General features: G+C 31.4%; 1 protein-coding gene and 1 long non-coding RNA gene across 2 annotated transcripts; one reads left to right on the top strand and one right to left on the bottom strand.

Moving 5' to 3' along the window:
- The first annotated feature begins 1,319 nt into the window (after nt 1-1,319).
- On the top strand, nt 1,320-5,164 carry LOC143047480 (uncharacterized). The gene is made up of 4 exons (XR_012969573.1): nt 1,320-1,582; nt 2,441-2,536; nt 3,011-3,265; nt 4,634-5,164. It is a non-coding gene; the product is annotated as an uncharacterized LOC143047480 (long non-coding RNA).
- Nucleotides 5,165-6,951: 1,787 nt separating this feature from the next.
- LOC143049128 (ganglioside GM2 activator-like) lies at nt 6,952-15,277 on the bottom strand. The gene is made up of 5 exons (XM_076222884.1): nt 15,177-15,277; nt 14,112-14,168; nt 9,901-10,120; nt 8,134-8,302; nt 6,952-7,125 (listed from the first exon to the last, which is right to left on the bottom strand). Exons 1-5 carry the CDS (start codon nt 15,250-15,252, stop codon nt 7,012-7,014), a joined length of 636 nt encoding a protein of 211 aa, XP_076078999.1. The 5' UTR covers nt 15,253-15,277; the 3' UTR covers nt 6,952-7,011.
- Nucleotides 15,278-18,046: the final 2,769 nt, after the last annotated feature.

Here is an 18,046-nt window from a genome sequence, read left to right as displayed (position 1 = left end):
CTTTGTGAGCAGTTAACCGCCGATAAAAATACAATGTTCATTTGAGAGACTGAAAACGATAAATAAAAAGCATTATGTTATAATCATTTCACCATTAAAGAGTTGCGAAAAATATAGTTGTTTTCTATGAGTGGTAACGTGTTGCGAAAACTTACAAGTAGTTTCTGAGAGAAAAAAATGAAGAGGAAAAAGTACATTGTGTTACCTGTGTGTGATAATATGAGTAAAGAGTAAACTGTTGTTTTCTGAGAGTCATAACGAAGAGTAAAATTAGACTGTTAGTTTCTTTGATGGATAACGAAGAGCGAAGAGTAAGTTGTTGTTTTCTGTAATAGATAATATATGGGTCAAAAAGTAAAATGTTGTTATCTGTGAATGAAAAGAGGAGTGGCAAGAAAAAAATTATGATACATGTGAGTGTTACAAACATCAAAATATAGAATGTTTTCCCTTGTGAGTTATAATGAGTATTAAAAAGTGAAAGTTATCCAAGTGTGTTGGGTAAGTTTTTGTTCTTGGGGAGTGGTAACTCGTTGCGAAAATTAAAATATAATTTTTCTTTGCCCTGAGTGATAAAGAGGAGCCAAAGGAAATGGGTTTGGTTATTTGATAATAACGAGGAGCGAAAAGTAAAATGGTGTTCTTCGTAAGTGAAAATGAGTAACAAATTGTAAAATGTTATTTCCCGTTGGTAAACATGAGTAACATGAGTTACGAAGTAAAATGGTGTTCTCTGTGAGTAATAACGAATTACTAAAAGTAAAGAATTAAGACAATTTAAACATTGTTAACGAGGTGCAAAGAGTAACATGTTGTTCTCTATGATTTGTAGAGGTTTTAAGCGGAGAAGAGTTGCAAATAATAAATGCTCGTTATCCTTGAGCGGAGGAGCTGTATTCAGTAAACTGTTGACCACCGTAACAATTAGTCGTGAAAAGTAAAATCTTATTTCCAGTGATACATGTAAGAGATATTATGATTTTTAACTGCATATATGAATCATCAACAAAAAATTACTAACATAATATTAGGAGTTGACGTCAATAAGACAACCACGCTGAGTCACAAAAAAACCCTCAAAGGCTGTATAGATATTAATTTATTTTAATCATCTTATTGCATGATTTCGCAGATAAACATTAATTCAAGTATCGTGTCTATAGCGTGAATTGTATTTAAACCAATGTTTTATTAAGTAGTCTGATCATGACACTTTATCATAGTGTATTAAATAATTAAAAGATTAACATTTCAGGTGTTATAGATATCTTTATTTCATAGAAACAAAAATATTGTTATCAACTATGATAAAACTATAAAAAGACGATGATTACATTTATAAGACAAAGATAGTTTATACACTGCAGTACAGAAGCGATGTTATTGATAATAATTTTAACGATATCCCTCTCTGGTTTGGTCAGATCAGATCAATGTTCCACTTCTGTTTCTAATTTTCAAATTGCAAACTTTGGCAATACGAATTTGGATGTAGATAGCTATATAAAGATATCTCAGAGCCTGTCAGAGATGAAACAGGCAACTCTTAGGATGGAACAAAAACTTCACCGTATGTACACAGGTAAGATATATATATTTATATAACTTATATTTATATAACTTTTAAAAACGAAAATCAGAAAATTATACCTTTATTACACAGGTAACATTTAAATAGAACTTTTTAAAAACAAATATCAGAAAAAAATCACTCTATGTAAACAGGTAAGATTTATAGAACTTTATAAAAACAAAAATTCGAACTCTTGAACAATTTTTTTTTGTGCAAGCGGTTACAAAGTTCTACAACTGAATGTGTTGTTAGATTAAAAAAGGTTGAATTTGTAAAAGAACAAATTAAGTCTTCTACAAGCTATCAAGTAATCACAAAGAGAAGTTTGGTTTTGTGATATTTGTATGCAAGATAAGGTTAGATGATTTTGAAAGGATGGTTAATCATGGTATTAGCTTTGACAACTTATGGAATCGTGTTGACTAAACTCACCTGAAGTAAGAATGAATTTGAAGCACACTTCAATTTACTAAAAAGAGAATGTCAAAACAATATCTTCTAGCAAAAAAAGTTCTTTGAACTTGTTTTAGAAAATTTGTTATCACATGTACAAAATGAACTGGCTTATATTAGTGTTTTGTTTTATTGCACTAATATTAATGTTGAGTCACATATAATAGCTACTTTTTATGAACATTCTTAGTTCGTTTAATCAGACAACACATTTGATGTATGAAATAACAGAAATACAATACTAGATTTATTTCAAATATACCTATAATTTGACCGAAAAATCAGGGTATTTCATTGCAACAAAATGTTTCTTAAAACTTAATTTTACAAAATACGCAAATGGATTTACGGGATACAAAAACTTGACACAAAAATAACTGCAATTAAAAGATTAGAATATGCTTTTGATTTAAGTGCCATGTTCGATCGAGCATTGTGAGAACGGAGGAACTTGTGTCAATAATACATGTGTGTGTAACGACGGCTTCGCAGGATCAAAGTGTGAAATAGGTTTGTTTAATTTTTAGATTAAAAGCGTACACAAAATATAAATATAAAAAATGAATTTATCACAGTTTTTATAGAGAATCAATCTGTATGTTTAGCAAACAAATAATATATTTTACAATGTTTCATTATAATGTTATTCTTGTATTTAGGTCAACTTTGACATGAAATGCTCTGCATGATTTATTCAATAAGTTATTCAAAGGAATGAAAGCTTTCAATGATATAACGAAGGCAGACAGATATAACTATTTATATAAATCAACATACGCAGCAATTAGACATCGCACAAAACATAAACTAGAGTGGTCAAATTGATGCATATTGAGTGTCTCCTGAAGTTTAAACAATGAATCATACAACATCATCATTATAATAGTATATGGACAAGAATTTGCAAAAAATGCGAAAAATATATTTCAAAATAAAAATATTTGACCCATTTATATTCTATGAAATAAGAATGGTCTTTTTTAGATGTCAATCAAACATGCCAGTGCGATTCCAACACACTTATACCTCATCCAAATAGTTGTCAGCTATTTTATAACTGCAGTCAAGTGATTTCTCCACTTCCAACAGAGAACAGACTATATTCCCATATTCCACAAGTTTTGAGACCTGCCTACCTGCATGAATGTCCGTACCCAGAACTATTCTCTACAACAACTATGTCCTGTCGAGATCATGATGAGGTTAAATGCGGATCTAGACACGAAACCAAAAATAAATGTAAGTAAATGTAAGCAGAAAAAATGCGAATATCAAAGAGAGATTTATTTTATTTTTCAAATGTTACCACGAAATTTATTGACAACTCAAAAACTCACAACTCCAAAATGACAGCCGAGGATATAAATACAAAGAAAATGCATAAATGTAAGAAGCATTAAGAAAAGATAAAACTAAGGGACCGGTTTCACGAAGCTGTTATAAGACATATCTTAGGACATGTCTTATGATTCTCTTATGACTATTTTAGGACATATTTGAGATTCGTCTCAAAGCTGTCTCAGGATGATCTTAGCAAAGATATCTTAAATCTGCCACAAGTTCTTTAAATTTTGAAATAGATTTCTGGAAAATTTAATGTAAATGAAGTTTCCCATAAACTACTAAACGTGTTGATAATTATAATTAGAAAATTTGCAAAATTATTATAAGAGTAAAGTGTAAATATAAGTTATAAAAATAGTAAATTAATAATACACTAATATACATATGAAACTTTAAATGCACAATTGTAGAAAAAAAAAATAGAATGATGACATGTTTTTTGTACAATTGAGTTGAATTCATTTGACACTGTGTCGGTTATTATAAAATGAAAGTCCTTAATCGTGCATTCTTGGTATCAATACATCGAATGTTCATTGTTGACAAATCATGACAATCCGTCAATCTGTTTATTTCTTCTATATTTTATTGATGGTTATAATAATAATAATAATAATAATAATAATAATAATAATAATAATAATAATAATAATAATAAAAATAATGATAATAATAATAATAATAATAATAATAATAGTAATTATTATAATATTGATAGTAATAATAATGATGATCATAGAAATAATTATATATAATAATGATAATGATAATAATAAATAAAAAAAGAAAGAGAACGTTGAAAATGGAGTGAACGATCATTTAGGTAAGAGGTGGGATACTTGTTCTTATTTGACCACATTAACCTATCATTAGCTGTGTCCCTTGTGGTATTTGAAACAGTTAAACACACACTTAATCAATCCAAGAAATTTTTTAACTCTTCATTTCAAAATATTTGTACTAGAAAAGAACTTCAATGTTTGATAGATATTTATGAATTCTATTGACACATCAGAACTAGGTCAAAATACTTCATTCTGTGATACCCTCTTATATGGATTACCAAACTGTAGTACCTGATTTAATGTGTGGTGTGCACCCAAAAATTGGTTCTATACGTGATTTACTACAATGAGAATGCGGAACCAAAAAAAAAAAAAAAAGAAAAAAAAATGCTAAGTAATTAAGAAAAGTGATTTACATGTGTCATTGATCAGATTACTTTGCTAATATCAACTTTGTATTTTTGTGTTTTTAATGTAGGTGACTACCTTGCAGTAAGCTATAATTGTCAAGGAGCTTGTAAAGTCTGTATTTATTTCACACCTGACTGCGTTGGATTCAATGATGGGATATACAGAAATAAATATGTTTCGCCACCTGGAGATATATATTTTGAATGTCGAGATGAAAGAAATATTTACGGTGGTCCAAATCCCTGTTCAACCAACATGGCACCCCACAATGGCAAATGCAGAGATTTATATGAAATACCATCATCCTATTGGGGAGTTGGATATGGTGTCGACTGCTCCGGTCGACCAAATGGTAACTATAAAAGTGAACGGATGGGAAGGTGTGATATCTACTACACTTGTATAAATGGAAATTCCACGCTATCACACTGTGATTCGGGAAAAGTCTTTGATTCAAAATCTTCGTTCTGCCAGAATCCAGCAAATGCATGTAGCCCATGCGGAACCATATATAACGGCTGTTAATGAAAATTCCAAGATAATTGTAAAGAATGAGCTAATTTTCCGTGATTAAAATCTTTTTAGAATATAAAAACAATTGTCTCTGCTTTATAAAAAACAAGATGTGGTATGATTGCCAATGAGACAACTGACCACAAGAGACCAAAATGACACGGAAATTAACAACTATAGGTCACCGTATGGCCGTCAACAATGAGCAAAGCCCATACCGCATAGTCAGCTATAAAATGTCCCGAAATGATAATGTAAAACAATTCAAACGAGAAAAGTAAAGGCCTTATTTATGTAAAAAAAATGTTTTGGAAATATAACTTCATACGGCGAGAGAATCAACTCAGAAAATTCTGCAACATTTGAGTCCGAGCTATACGTAAGAGTAATTAATTTGTCATCAATAGAGTGCTGATAAATTGTTTTCTGTTAAGTAATTCGTGATTCGCAATTTCACAATCTTAATTACTATGAGAACTTTCAATGTTCGCACACCAAAATATAAAACTACATCATCGTTTTTTGTTAATCAGAATGATATTTACAAATGACAATGTTCTTGTTTACACTTTTGAAAAAAACCTAAAACAAAACAAACAAGATTAACTAAACTGTTTTTGTTCTGAATTGGAAAATTGCAATATCCTTTCAAAGTGTTACAGTTATGTAAGGTTATTTAGATCTGACAGTGAGGCTTACAATTTGTGTGTTTTGGATAATGATTCTGTTCCAGGATTGTATGACCTACCTCTTATAGGCAAGTGTTCTTCAGATGTTGAAATAACTAAATTAGAATGAGAAGTTTTTGGTCATACTATTTAAACTATTGCAGGTTTCCTCCTCTTTGGTTGATGTTCCAAAAAGACACAACATGTACCTTTGATTGTTCATTATTTTCATTTTAATGTTTCTCTATAAACCCGCTGATTTAATAGTAATATAGCTGAAATTGTACACTTGTAGTTTAAGAATATTAGTTCTTATTTTTGTTGAACGTTTAACGAAATAGTGTAGAGCCACTTGTTATGGAGTACTTCATGTTCTCATAATCTTACACAAGCCCATCTTCTTGAGGAGTTGGTGGTATTCTGAAATAACTTATTCATCGGTCCGTCTATAACTTTCTTTTCTGTATTGTATTTAGTCATGAATTTTAATTTGACAATTTTCACAGGGAATACATGGGAAATGATAAGCAGTCATTTAATGTTTGACGCTACTTCAACTGTTTATACTAAGAAAAAATAGAAAAAGAAAAAAATCTCCGAGGCCGCCCCTTCAGAAGTGACTGTCATATCACAAGTTCAAGACCGCCTCTGTCATCTGTTTATCGGAATTATTTGCTAGATGTCAATCACGCAATATATTAAACTCCGCACATTGATCAATTTCGTTTTAACTTTTTCTCTACTTCATCCATAATGTAGAGTAGTATGCGGATCGGTGCTGGAGGAACTGATGGCCTAAAGGCAATAGTAGTATACCGCTGTTTAATAGCCATGGAAAGTAATATACCACTGTTCAATATTCACAGAAAGTTGAGTAACATCTGAGTATTGAAACAATTTCTGTTGAAACCAAGACAATGTTAGTACCGAACATTCATAGATTATATCATAGCGATGTTTTCGAAGGGACCTCTGATTGACCTGTCGTTCAACAGTCAGGAGATTATACACTCAATAGTTTCTTGTCAGACATCTGAAGAAAATCGTTCTCTTATAACTAATTCTATGGACAGAATAGTACGAGGAATATAGTAATAGATACACGAGGTCATTACTTGATGAATCCCATGTTTCTTTAAAACAGATACAAATTAAAGTAAAGTATTTTCGATAAAAAGATCCACATTAAATCAATAACACTTAATGCAGTAACTATACTTTAATCAAGTGTATTTCACAATAATATTCACATTGATACATTTAATCAACGACGTCCACACAAAAATCCATTACATGGTAACGTGATAGACCACTCGGCTGAAAGGCATCCAACTATGTAATGACCTTTCATAATTTCTACTCTTGCTCTGAAATCACCCTGAAACATAATTTGTATACATTTTTCAAGAGAAAAAAGAATTCGACTAACAAGTGACATAATAATAAGAAACCTTTTGAACTTACTCCCAGAAAACAAAACAAGAACTGTAAAAGAAAAGATAAAAGGAAAACAAACAGACTGTTTAATTCTACTACAAACAGTAAGAAAAAACAAAAATACCAAATCCTAATGCAAGTTAAAAAACCTTAAAAACTGACAAAAGCATAGACTCCAGTAAGCCGTTTCACACTGCATTTCAAACTTCCTAGATTTATCAAAACCCACAAATTTATGTACAAATATATTACGAAGATGACGCTTGTTTTCTATTAGTTTCGTTTTCTGACAAAGTCTCACGTTTGATTATATCAGTTTATATTAGTTCCCTTTTAGTTGAACTAACCATGGATTTTGTTTCACGTGCTCTCTATTTAGTTTGTTCACTCATAACTAATGATGTGTAATCTTCATAATGCTTTGTGAAGTTTTAAAACCCCTAAACAATAGCAGATTGTCTTTTTTTTTTATTTCGGATACACTCTCAAGTTCACTTGACTTGAAGAGAAAAATCCCAAATATGTCTCTATTTTCGTATTCCGTCTAGACTTACGTGGAATCTGTTAAAGGATGTAACCTGCCAAATAATACGCATCATTGGGTTTGTACTAACATGAGCATCATGAAGGGTGCCACATGTGCAGCAGGATCTGCGTACTCTTCCAGAGTACCTAATATTACCCGCAGTTGTGGTGGGTACCTGTTGCTAAGTATATGTTTTCTATGTGTTGTTTTGTGTACTAGTGTATGCTTTTTGATATTTCTTGTCTTCCTATCTTTTTTAGTCATGGCGTTGTCGGTTTATTTTGACTTTTGAGGAGTCGAATATTCCTTTGGTATGTTTCTCTTCTCTTATTCATTTTGAAAAAAAAACATAGATAGTTGTTCCTTTTATACTAATTTGATAATATCAGTTATAAAAATGCCAATTATATGGTGCCTACTCACATTTAGAAGGAAGTCCCATGATGGTTCAGTCGATTTCCAGTTCCATGTAGACTGGAAATTTACGTTTCCAGAAGGGCATGCACAAGTAGTTGGTAGACTGTGGAAAGTTTTCGCTTGAGGACACAAATGTTCACCAAACATTTGTAAGAAGCCACAGAATTCGTATGAACTGCAAAGTAAAGTGAACAATTTGAACACTTATCAAATAAAGAAAAATTGAATAGTTTATTTGTATTGTTTCAATATTTATTACCTGATAATTATCTCTGTATCTTATATTGACATCATGAATCTTTGCATGTCGAATAATTTCCCAACCATGAGAGTATTATTTGTTCCCTAATTTGATGTATCTCCGGTCTCATATTCTTTTTGTTTGATTAAACTAGAAAACTTTAATAATCAAAATGAAGTGTTTTATTTCTATATAATGCCACATTTTTAAAAGAAGCTATCAATTTTGAATCTTAACTGGATTACGAAACAAATCCTCATAATTATACAAAGAAAGATATCACACAAAAGTGGCAAATACAAAATAATTAATTAATTTTTTTTTACAATGACATAAATAAGAAATTATGAAGTCTAGTTCTCCAGATTCCTCAAGTCAAGATATGATGCACTTATAATTGTTTATTGTATACTTAATCTCCAGATCGATGCAATAGAAGCAGTCAACATAATTTTATATGATTAAAAAAAACGAGCATCATTCATATATAACGGGAAGCTAAAGGATAATGTCAATTTGTTATCATTTTGCGCAGTTGTTATCACATAATTTGTTACTATGTATGTTGCAAAGTTGTTTGTTTTTTGTTGCACTTCAGTGTTTCTGTTGTTTTGTTGTTTTTCTCTTATAGTTGATGTTATTCGCTCGGTACTAGTTTGAACCCGAATTTGTTTGTTTTTGCAATCAATTGATGACATTTGAACAGCGGTATACTACTGTTGCCTTAATGTGTACTTAATATCGGCCTCATAAGAAAAAGTAAAAACAGAGTAACTCATAGGGATGCCGATTGTGTTTTGGAAATTGAACTTCCATGTGTAACAAATACATTGTATGTTGTCCAAAAAAAATATGATGTCAGTTTCAATGGACTTTTGTTTTGATAAGAGTTTTAATTACAAATCATTTGTTCCATACTTTAGGATGATTCTTGTCAATGAGTTTGATATTCCGTTTTTAGAACCAAAGTTGGACTTTTTTTCAATATCACATTTAGTTTACATGATAATAATAGATTACTACTTGAACTCTAAGTGTAGAATAAAAAACATTAATAAAAAAGTGTAAAGAGTAACATTAATAAAAAAATGGAGAAAGGTCATTTAAAAATCACAATGCATTAAGAGAGGTGTTCGGATACTTAGTGATGTAACAAACATTTCGAACTTTTCTACATCTTTGACTGACCCCCCCACCCCCCCAAAAAAACCACCAAACAAAAAGACCCAAACAAAAAAAAACCCACCCCATACCATCGACCTATGAAGATTTCCTATGAAGATAAATATGTGAAAGGCTTATATGGTTTTCCAATTTCCTGAATCATGAACATAATAGGCCAATGTCAAAAGTCAAATGGGGTAAGACAATAATATGTTCTTGAACGTAAACCACCTTAAATATCCGGCCATAATTGATATTGTCAAACATAACTTTTCTAGATTTATTCAACTGTCTTGCCAATTTTGGATGCAATTTGTTTGAAAAACAGACATTATTAAAATAGACGTTTAAAACTTTTCCATATTTACCATGTTCCAAACCGCTTTCTGCATGGTACAGCATGCCAATGACCCAACAGTTTCTTGTCCATTGTTACGTTTAATCTGTATAGTTCGCATCTGTCTACTAGATGTTCGTTTGCAGTATTACTCTTTATGTGTATATTTAGGTTTCCGGGTAAACGTATTGGCTTAGGAGATATATCAAAATTGGCAAAAGAGATACGTCGTGTGTTTGGGTTATATTTAGCTGAAATAGAAATATTACGCTATTTCCTATTTTCAATAAAATATATTACATTTTATAGGAAACAACTTGCTCTCTCTTATATAGTGGCATCAATTTTTTTTAAACAAAACATACATCTATTCTGTTAAACGAGAAGACCTCATTTTGTGTGTCGCTTCTCTTCCTTCCACAATAAAATAATCATCATGCCTCTGTGTCCTAAAGGTAACATGCATAGTCGCATTTGTCATCCATTCTTATGATTATTCAGATTGAGTTATTTTGGGAGAAAAACGACAAAATAGGTGTTCGGATATTATTTCCGTCATCAGAATGACTTGTAATCATAGATAAGACTTAAACATGCACAAGAACAACTAATCGAATGAAAGATTACAAAAATGAAGACAATCAGAGCGTTCTCAATATCATGGTTGTTAGATTGCGATAAGAACCACAACTATTATACCTCCTTAGAGACAATTGTTTTCGCGTTTATCAACATGTAAACTACGATTATACTACTATAATATACAGAGACTCTCTGTATTCTGTGTACTGTTTTCTTTGAAATTTTCAGTATCTAAGGGGTCATACCATTTGCATATATATTGAAATAAGTAAAACATGTGGAAACAAGAATGTGTCCATAGTATACAGATGCCACATCGGCACTACCATTTTCCATGTTCAGCGGACCGTGCAATGGGGTAAAATCTCTAATTTGGCATTAAAATTAGAAAGATCATATCATAGGGAACATGTGTACTATTTTAAAGTTTCAAGTTGATTGGACTTCAACCTCATGGTCAACTACCTCGACAAAAACTTTAACCTGAAGCAGGACAGACGGACGGACGAACGAACGAACGGACACACAGACTAGAAAACATAATGGTCATAAATGGGGCATAAATAAATTATTGTTGAAAGTGAAAATAGTGATTTGGCCAAAATAAAAGTGAGTAGAGATTATAGCATGTAGAGGGAGGCAGGATTTTTTCGGGACGTCGGGATCGGGTGTTTTTAAGCTCGCGATTTCGGTATTGATCCTCATTACGGGATCCACGAATACCTTTTTTTCGAATTTCGGGGTCGGGATATGATTTTCATACGAACTTCGGGCTTTCACGTTTTTAACCCCGGATTTCGGGATCATGGCCCCTGCGACCACCCCTCAAATAAGCCTTAGTCATTTATACAAGATTTAAATCCTACCATTGGCATGTTAATAGGGCTCTCAAAAAGAAAAGCACTGATGGATTGTCCTAAAATCATAGTTTAGTAGAATAATAATGGTCTATAAGCAGTTTCATTTAATTCATGTTTGAAGCGGTACAAAATTTTAATCTAATTTGACTTTTTACCAAAAATTGCATTGTAGCAAAGGGGGAGAATTGTGGTATAAGGCCAGAAACACTTAAATAATTGAATTTAACAGAAAGGAAACAAATAACGGACTTTGGACAAAAGGGATAGGGCTTTTGATACCTTATATGAAATTCTCCAGACATAAAATCTTTTACAAAAATTTATACTACAACAGTTTACAAGCTGTATATGCCCACGATTTCGCGGGTGTGTTCTAGTATTGTTTATTCTTTAGATTGCTTGTAACAATTTTACTTCACTGTCTAAGCTCAAACAGAGTATCCCCGTGAACACATGAGTATCCAACAAAACACTCAGAATATAATAAAATATAAACTTCTATTTTCTATAGTATCAATCTTTTTTAAATTTATGAAAAATACATTTTGAGACGCTGTTTTGTTCTCATTCATAACCCTTTGTAATTCTTTCATAAACATATTATAAGCATCTAAGAATTTCATTTTTTGCTCGGAGAACAAGTATGAGATATTTTTTTCAAATCTACGTTTAATAGTGATATTCGACGATAATTGCCTAAAGACAATAGGTCTTTTTTCAAATAGAAAAGATAGAACACCTGCTCGCTGTGAAAGAAGTTTCCCCGCATTTTCTTTATTTAAAACATTAACAAACATTGCTTTTAATTTTTCCAAGAAATTTTTTGAATTCTAATGTTAAACCATCTAAACCAGGTGATTTGTTTAGCTTGATCATGTTAATAGCATAAGTGTTTTAACTAAAGTATCCTCCCCATCACATTCCCCATTCGTGGTTGTATATAACACTTTATAATTGTTTTTTTTTTATTATTTCAAAAATTGTTTTTTTTGTTTGTAAATACCTTATTAATAGATATTTTAAGTTGTCGCGATCGTTGGTTTTTTAATCTTAGAAAATCAGACTTATTCTTTTCCTCTAATTCTTTCCATTTTTCTATTGATATAATTTGAGACCCGGTCGCTTTATATTCATAAATTGTATCCATTTGTATCTATAATTGTCTAATATTATTTATTAGCGTGCCATTTTTGTGGTGTAATTCTTCATCTCTAAATGTACTAACGTGTTCTAATTCGCTTTCTAAATTCTCATGTTGTCTCCCTTGGTGATTTAGATTTTCTTTTACAGTAGAACATATATTATCTCCTAAACGACGGATATCACTACTCTCACTTTTATTTATACACTTTTCAAACTGTTCATTACTCTGTTGTCATTTTTTTATGAATCAATATCTTATGAAATAAAATTATCTAATTTCCAGTGTCCGTTCCCTCTTTCATTAACTCTTGTGCTAACGTTTAAAACTAACCCTTGATGGGCAGTTACCTTAATCAGTGCCGGTTTAATTTTACAATATTCAACGAGACATTGAAATTATTATGCACATAAAATAAAATATATCCTACTGGCTAATGCCTTATCCTTTCTTCTCAATTTACACAGTTGGGTGCTTCATGTTAAAAATGCCAAATATGTATAGAATTATAAATTTGGTAAAAAGCTAATTACAATATAAATATTCAAACCAATACACACCATACTGAAAGATATTATTGTAGTGTTAAATTGATAACCTTACATAATAAGTTTATCGAAAGGATCAATAAGTTCACTTCATGCAGGAACTTCTTAGGAAGAAAGATAAGAAGTTAGCAATATCCTTTAACTCTACTTTTTGCTATATAGATGATGTTCTTTCACTAAATAATTCAAAATTTGGTGACTATGTGGAACGCATCTATCCAATCGAGCTAGAGATAAAGGATAATACAGATACAGTTACGTCGGCCTCATATCTTGACTTACATCTAGAAATTGACAATGAGGGTCGGTTGAAAACAAAACTTTACGACAAAAGAGATGATTTCAGCTTTCCAATTGTGAACTTTCCATTTCTAAGTAGCAACATTCCAGCAGCACCTGCATACGGGGTATATATCTCCCAGTTGATACGATAGTCCCGTGCTTGCATTTCTTATCATGATTTTCTTGATAGAGGGTTGCTGCTCACAAGGAAGCTATTAAACCAAGAGATCCAAATGGTGAAGTTGAAATCATCCCTTCGTAAATTTTACGGACGCCATCACGAGTTGGTTGACCGTTATGGAATAACCGTTTCACAAATGATATCGGATATGTTCCTTACATCGTAACTACAATCCCCTTCCCTTTCATGAATGTGACCTACCGAATTAGACCATTTACCGGATTTGTAATCACATAATCAACACGACGGGTGCCGCATGTGGAGCAGGATCTGCTTACCCTTCCGGAGCACCTGAGATCACCCCTAGTTTTTTGGTTGGGTTCGTGTTGTTTATTCTTTAGTTTTCTATGTTGTGTCGTGTGTGCTGTTGTTTGTTTGTCTTTTTCATTTTTAGCCATGGCGTTGTCAGTTTGTTTTAGATTTATGAGTTTGACTGTCCCTTTGGTATCTTTCGTCCCTCTTTCGTATCTAAATTGCAGGACTAGAAAAACAACATCTCCGTTTAAAGTGATTTTTCGACAGTATCAACATGAATTTCTCATTGTCATTGAAAGCTTTAAATGCTATATATATATATGTAACATACCTTCAAATCACATATATTTAATGATTTATTCAAATTCAAAAGAAACGCTCATTTATACATACAGCAGTCTGACCATTTCCATACATAATGAGAGGTAAAGAGTCTCTTTGCAACTATGTCTAAAAACAGAAATAAATCAAGCGTACATATATTTGTTTTCCAAATTCTAAAAAAAAAAAAAAACAAAACAAAACAAACAAACGCCAAATGCACCAGTTTGCATATTACTACATATAGTTATATGTTTTATTTTGCTTCCGTCAAAGGTATACGATTTTTTCGCCGTTAAATAAACAAAATTTATTTTAACCATTTGTCACCATACGACATTAGAGTACTTATGAAACAATAGGTATGCTTATATACAAGCCAAATTTGTTTGGCCACAGTGTAATCTTTGATTGTGAACAATCTCATAAATTATAAACTCAAAATGTACTGCCAAATATGTAATTAACGGAATTTTATATTATTTCTTTTCGTGTTTTAACGCCACATTCAAGCACCGCTTTTGGAATATTTCGTGGCAGCTAGTTTCATTGAAGGAGGAAGCCGAAGTGTCAGGAGATAACCACCGAAAACTGACAATCTAGTTAATACAGATTGGATTCAAGTGCCTTCGCACGAGCAGGGTTAGAACGCACAACATAAGTCTTGACTGGCTAGTGATAACAGTAGTTACTACTAAAACCACTAGGCCACAGAGGCCCCTAATGAACGTCATACCAGTACATAAGCTTTGTGTGCTTCATAATATGATCACGACGATACAAGCAACTCTGATGTATATCAGCGAATTGAACTGATATAACATCAGTAAAAGATAAATGGCAAAACTTTCAAAACCTATGTTGACCAAAATTGCATCTTGAAAAACATACTTATATGCGAAAGATACCAGAGGGACAGTCAAACTCATAATAAACTAAATACAGAAAATAAACTAACAACGCCATGGCTAAAAACGAAAACCAGACAATCAATAGTACACATTGCACGACATAGAAAACTAAAGAATAAGTAACAAGAAGCCCACTAAAAACTAGGGGTGATCTCAGGTGCTCCATAAGGGTAAGCAGATCCTGCCCAACACGGTAAGGATATAAGTAAGAAGTATTGAATATTACCTTTATCTTTCTTGTATCTCGGATGTCCAGCTTCACATGTACAACTGTATGTCAATGCAACATGTTTACTTGTCATATTTGAACAAGAGTTTAGGTCGAAATCTGTAAAATAAATAATGAAATATGAAAACGCGATCATTATTGATATGCAAATACGGTGAGCAAAAGCTTGAAAGAAATGTAATCCAAAAAGTATACGGTATTAATTTGTAAATAGTCTCAGAACTATATGTAGAACGGGGACCCAATTATTTCCATCATTTCATTAATTAAACTTTATCATTATTGAGGGGCAGATGTTTTATTCCGTATAATAGACTGCAAAATTTTCATTACCTTGTCATACAAGTAGCCAATTGCATAGCTTCTTGAAGAATTCTCGAATTTTCATAAACTGCATTTAAGAGAGGAGTACTATATTGAATATAAATACGAAATTTTATCAACTGTCTGGTTCTAATCGAAAATGAAATCTTGATCACATACTCGGAAAATCTTCCACCCTAGACATTTCAGAATCACTTACAAAACAAAAAGTTTAATGAATACCCTTTAAACATATTACAAATTTAAGCATCTTTACATAATTTTGATCTTGTTACAATATCCAATTAATAAATAAAAGATGGTAGCTTTATCAAGGGTTTCACTCGAGCATAACGAACGGGTATCCTGTAACTGGGATTATATTCCATTTTTTTGAAAATTAAGTTTAATGTCAAACTCAGTTAATAACATTGTTATTTGTATATATTATTTTCATACAAGGGTGGTACTAATGGAAAACAGTTCATAACGTGATTGATTAAAAGCACGTTCATCCCAATTAAACAATGATCAATTAATTTGTATTACCTTTTGAATCATCATATGAAGCGGAACTAATATAAAAAAGTTAAGCAATTGTGGTTTTCATAAATGATCGCTGATGATGGTGTTTTTAAGGACCTTGACATTTGTAGATATATCTCTAACCGATCGTGCAAGAACCTCATGGGTTATGAGGTTCTACGATCGGTTAGAGATATATCTACAAATGTTTACAGTTATTGAGTGGGAAGAATGAAATATCACAAGTTAAAGGACACACCGGTAAATGGTAAAGGACGAAACGTCAAACATCAATCGCAGAGCGTTAAATAATTCTCTGTAAAATACCTTTTGGAATTCGATAATGCCTTGGTATTTTTATACAAGCATTCAGCAAATAACTTAAATCGAGATCTATGCTCATGTCAAATTGTCCTTCAAAGTATTATTATGTATGTCTATGTATTTCTGTATACCATTGCATCAACATAGGTTCTTCAGAATAAAATATATATATATAAAGCATCAGCACAAGAATACGATTATTGTTTAATTATTATTATCATTATTTGAGTTTCAGCTGTATGTTCTAGTTCAAGTAGTAACAGTATTGATGGAACCATATATTCATAAACAATTTATTATCAAATCACGCAAAACTGTTAAAAGATTTTAAGGTGACGAATTTAAGAACAAACATACAATTAATAAGCTGCTCAATAGTTAAAGCTATGCGACAGATAATAACATTTTAGACAAATATTTGGCAATGTTGTAGATCTTGTATAAATGGTTATATTTGTTTGACATTTTCTGTAACATTGTATGGTAAGAAGCATAGTCTATATTTCTAGAGGTGCAATATGAAGCATATTTGTTTAATTAATTTATGTCCTATACTAACTTTAAAACTCTACTACTTTGATTTTAAACATATTTTATTCATTAAGATATGAAAAGGATTGAGCAACAGGCACAGCCTATAAAAGCTCTCTCCATATTACATGTTCAAGGTATAATTCAATTATTACAACTGTATTAAAATAATGCAATATAGTGGAACATGCATGCTACTTATGAGCACACACGAGCAAATATATGTTTACAGTGTTACTTACTAAATGCAAAGTATATTTAAGTATATAGGCAATTACTCATCATGTATTCAAGAACCTTGAAACATGCAAATATTCTTTATAAGTCATTAGAAATATATATATATGGCTTGAAAGAGACACTGAGCTTGCTTAGTGGATTAAATGAATTAATGTTTAAGTGGGAAAAAAATAAAAAATAAAACTAAATGAAACAAAAAATAAGTTAGTTTCAAACAAAACGTTGAGTGTCACTGATATATTTATGAACAGATTTAAAAATAGCAATATTCATATCATATGAAAATAATCTGTTTCCAAAAAGTAATAATTCAATATTTATATCAACATTATCAGCAATGGAGTTAATGGAATCAAGAAGGATCTGTCTTACATCATTGTACTTAGGGCAAATGAAAAAGAAATGTTTGTTATCCTCAACAGGATGATTACAGTTTGCACAAAAAGTGTTCTCGGATAAGAATTGATTAAACAGATGAGATTTTAGGTTGCTAGCATTATTTCTGAGTTGACAATGACTTATATTAAGTTTCCTTATCCCATAGTTGAAGGGTTTAAATATATCATCAGTCCTATAAAACTTTTCCAGTCCACTTCTAAATATACCCAAACTTGGGGATTTTTGTAAACTCAAAGGAAGACTATTCCAAAGTCTTATAGTGGAAGGAATGAAACTATTGAAATAAGAGCTAGTTCTAGCAAGAGGCGGATGAAAAGTGTTATTTTCCTTCCTCAAAGTATAAGGGGTTTGTCTGGGAAGATATGGCTGGACTTACTCATATAAGTATGCAGGTGTCATCCCATTTAATATTTTATAGAATAGTATAAGCTTATGTTTATTACGTCTATTCTCCAGAGTTTCTAAACCTAATTCAATATAAAGTTTTTGTCTGGAGATATTACGTCGTAAACCTGTAATTATTCTCGCGGCTTCTATCTGAATAT

This window comes from Mytilus galloprovincialis, chromosome 10 (genome assembly GCF_965363235.1).
Source record: "Mytilus galloprovincialis chromosome 10, xbMytGall1.hap1.1, whole genome shotgun sequence".
Taxonomy (NCBI): domain Eukaryota; kingdom Metazoa; phylum Mollusca; class Bivalvia; order Mytilida; family Mytilidae; genus Mytilus; species Mytilus galloprovincialis.
Note: the sequence above shows the minus strand (reverse complement) of the source record. Positions and strands in the feature narration are given on the sequence as shown.

Excerpts from the sequence above, each read along its gene's own strand:
- LOC143049128 (XM_076222884.1), bottom strand. The coding sequence starts at position 15,252 with ATGACAAGTAAACATGTTGCATTGACATACAGTTGTACATGTGAAGCT. Across the intron at positions 14,169-15,176 it reads GAGATACAAGAAAGATAAAG|ACATAGTTGCAAAGAGACTC; the intron begins GTAATATTCAAT and ends TTCTGTTTTTAG. Across the intron at positions 7,126-8,133 it reads CATGGGACTTCCTTCTAAAT|GGTGATTTCAGAGCAAGAGT; the intron begins GTGAGTAGGCAC and ends ATTATGTTTCAG.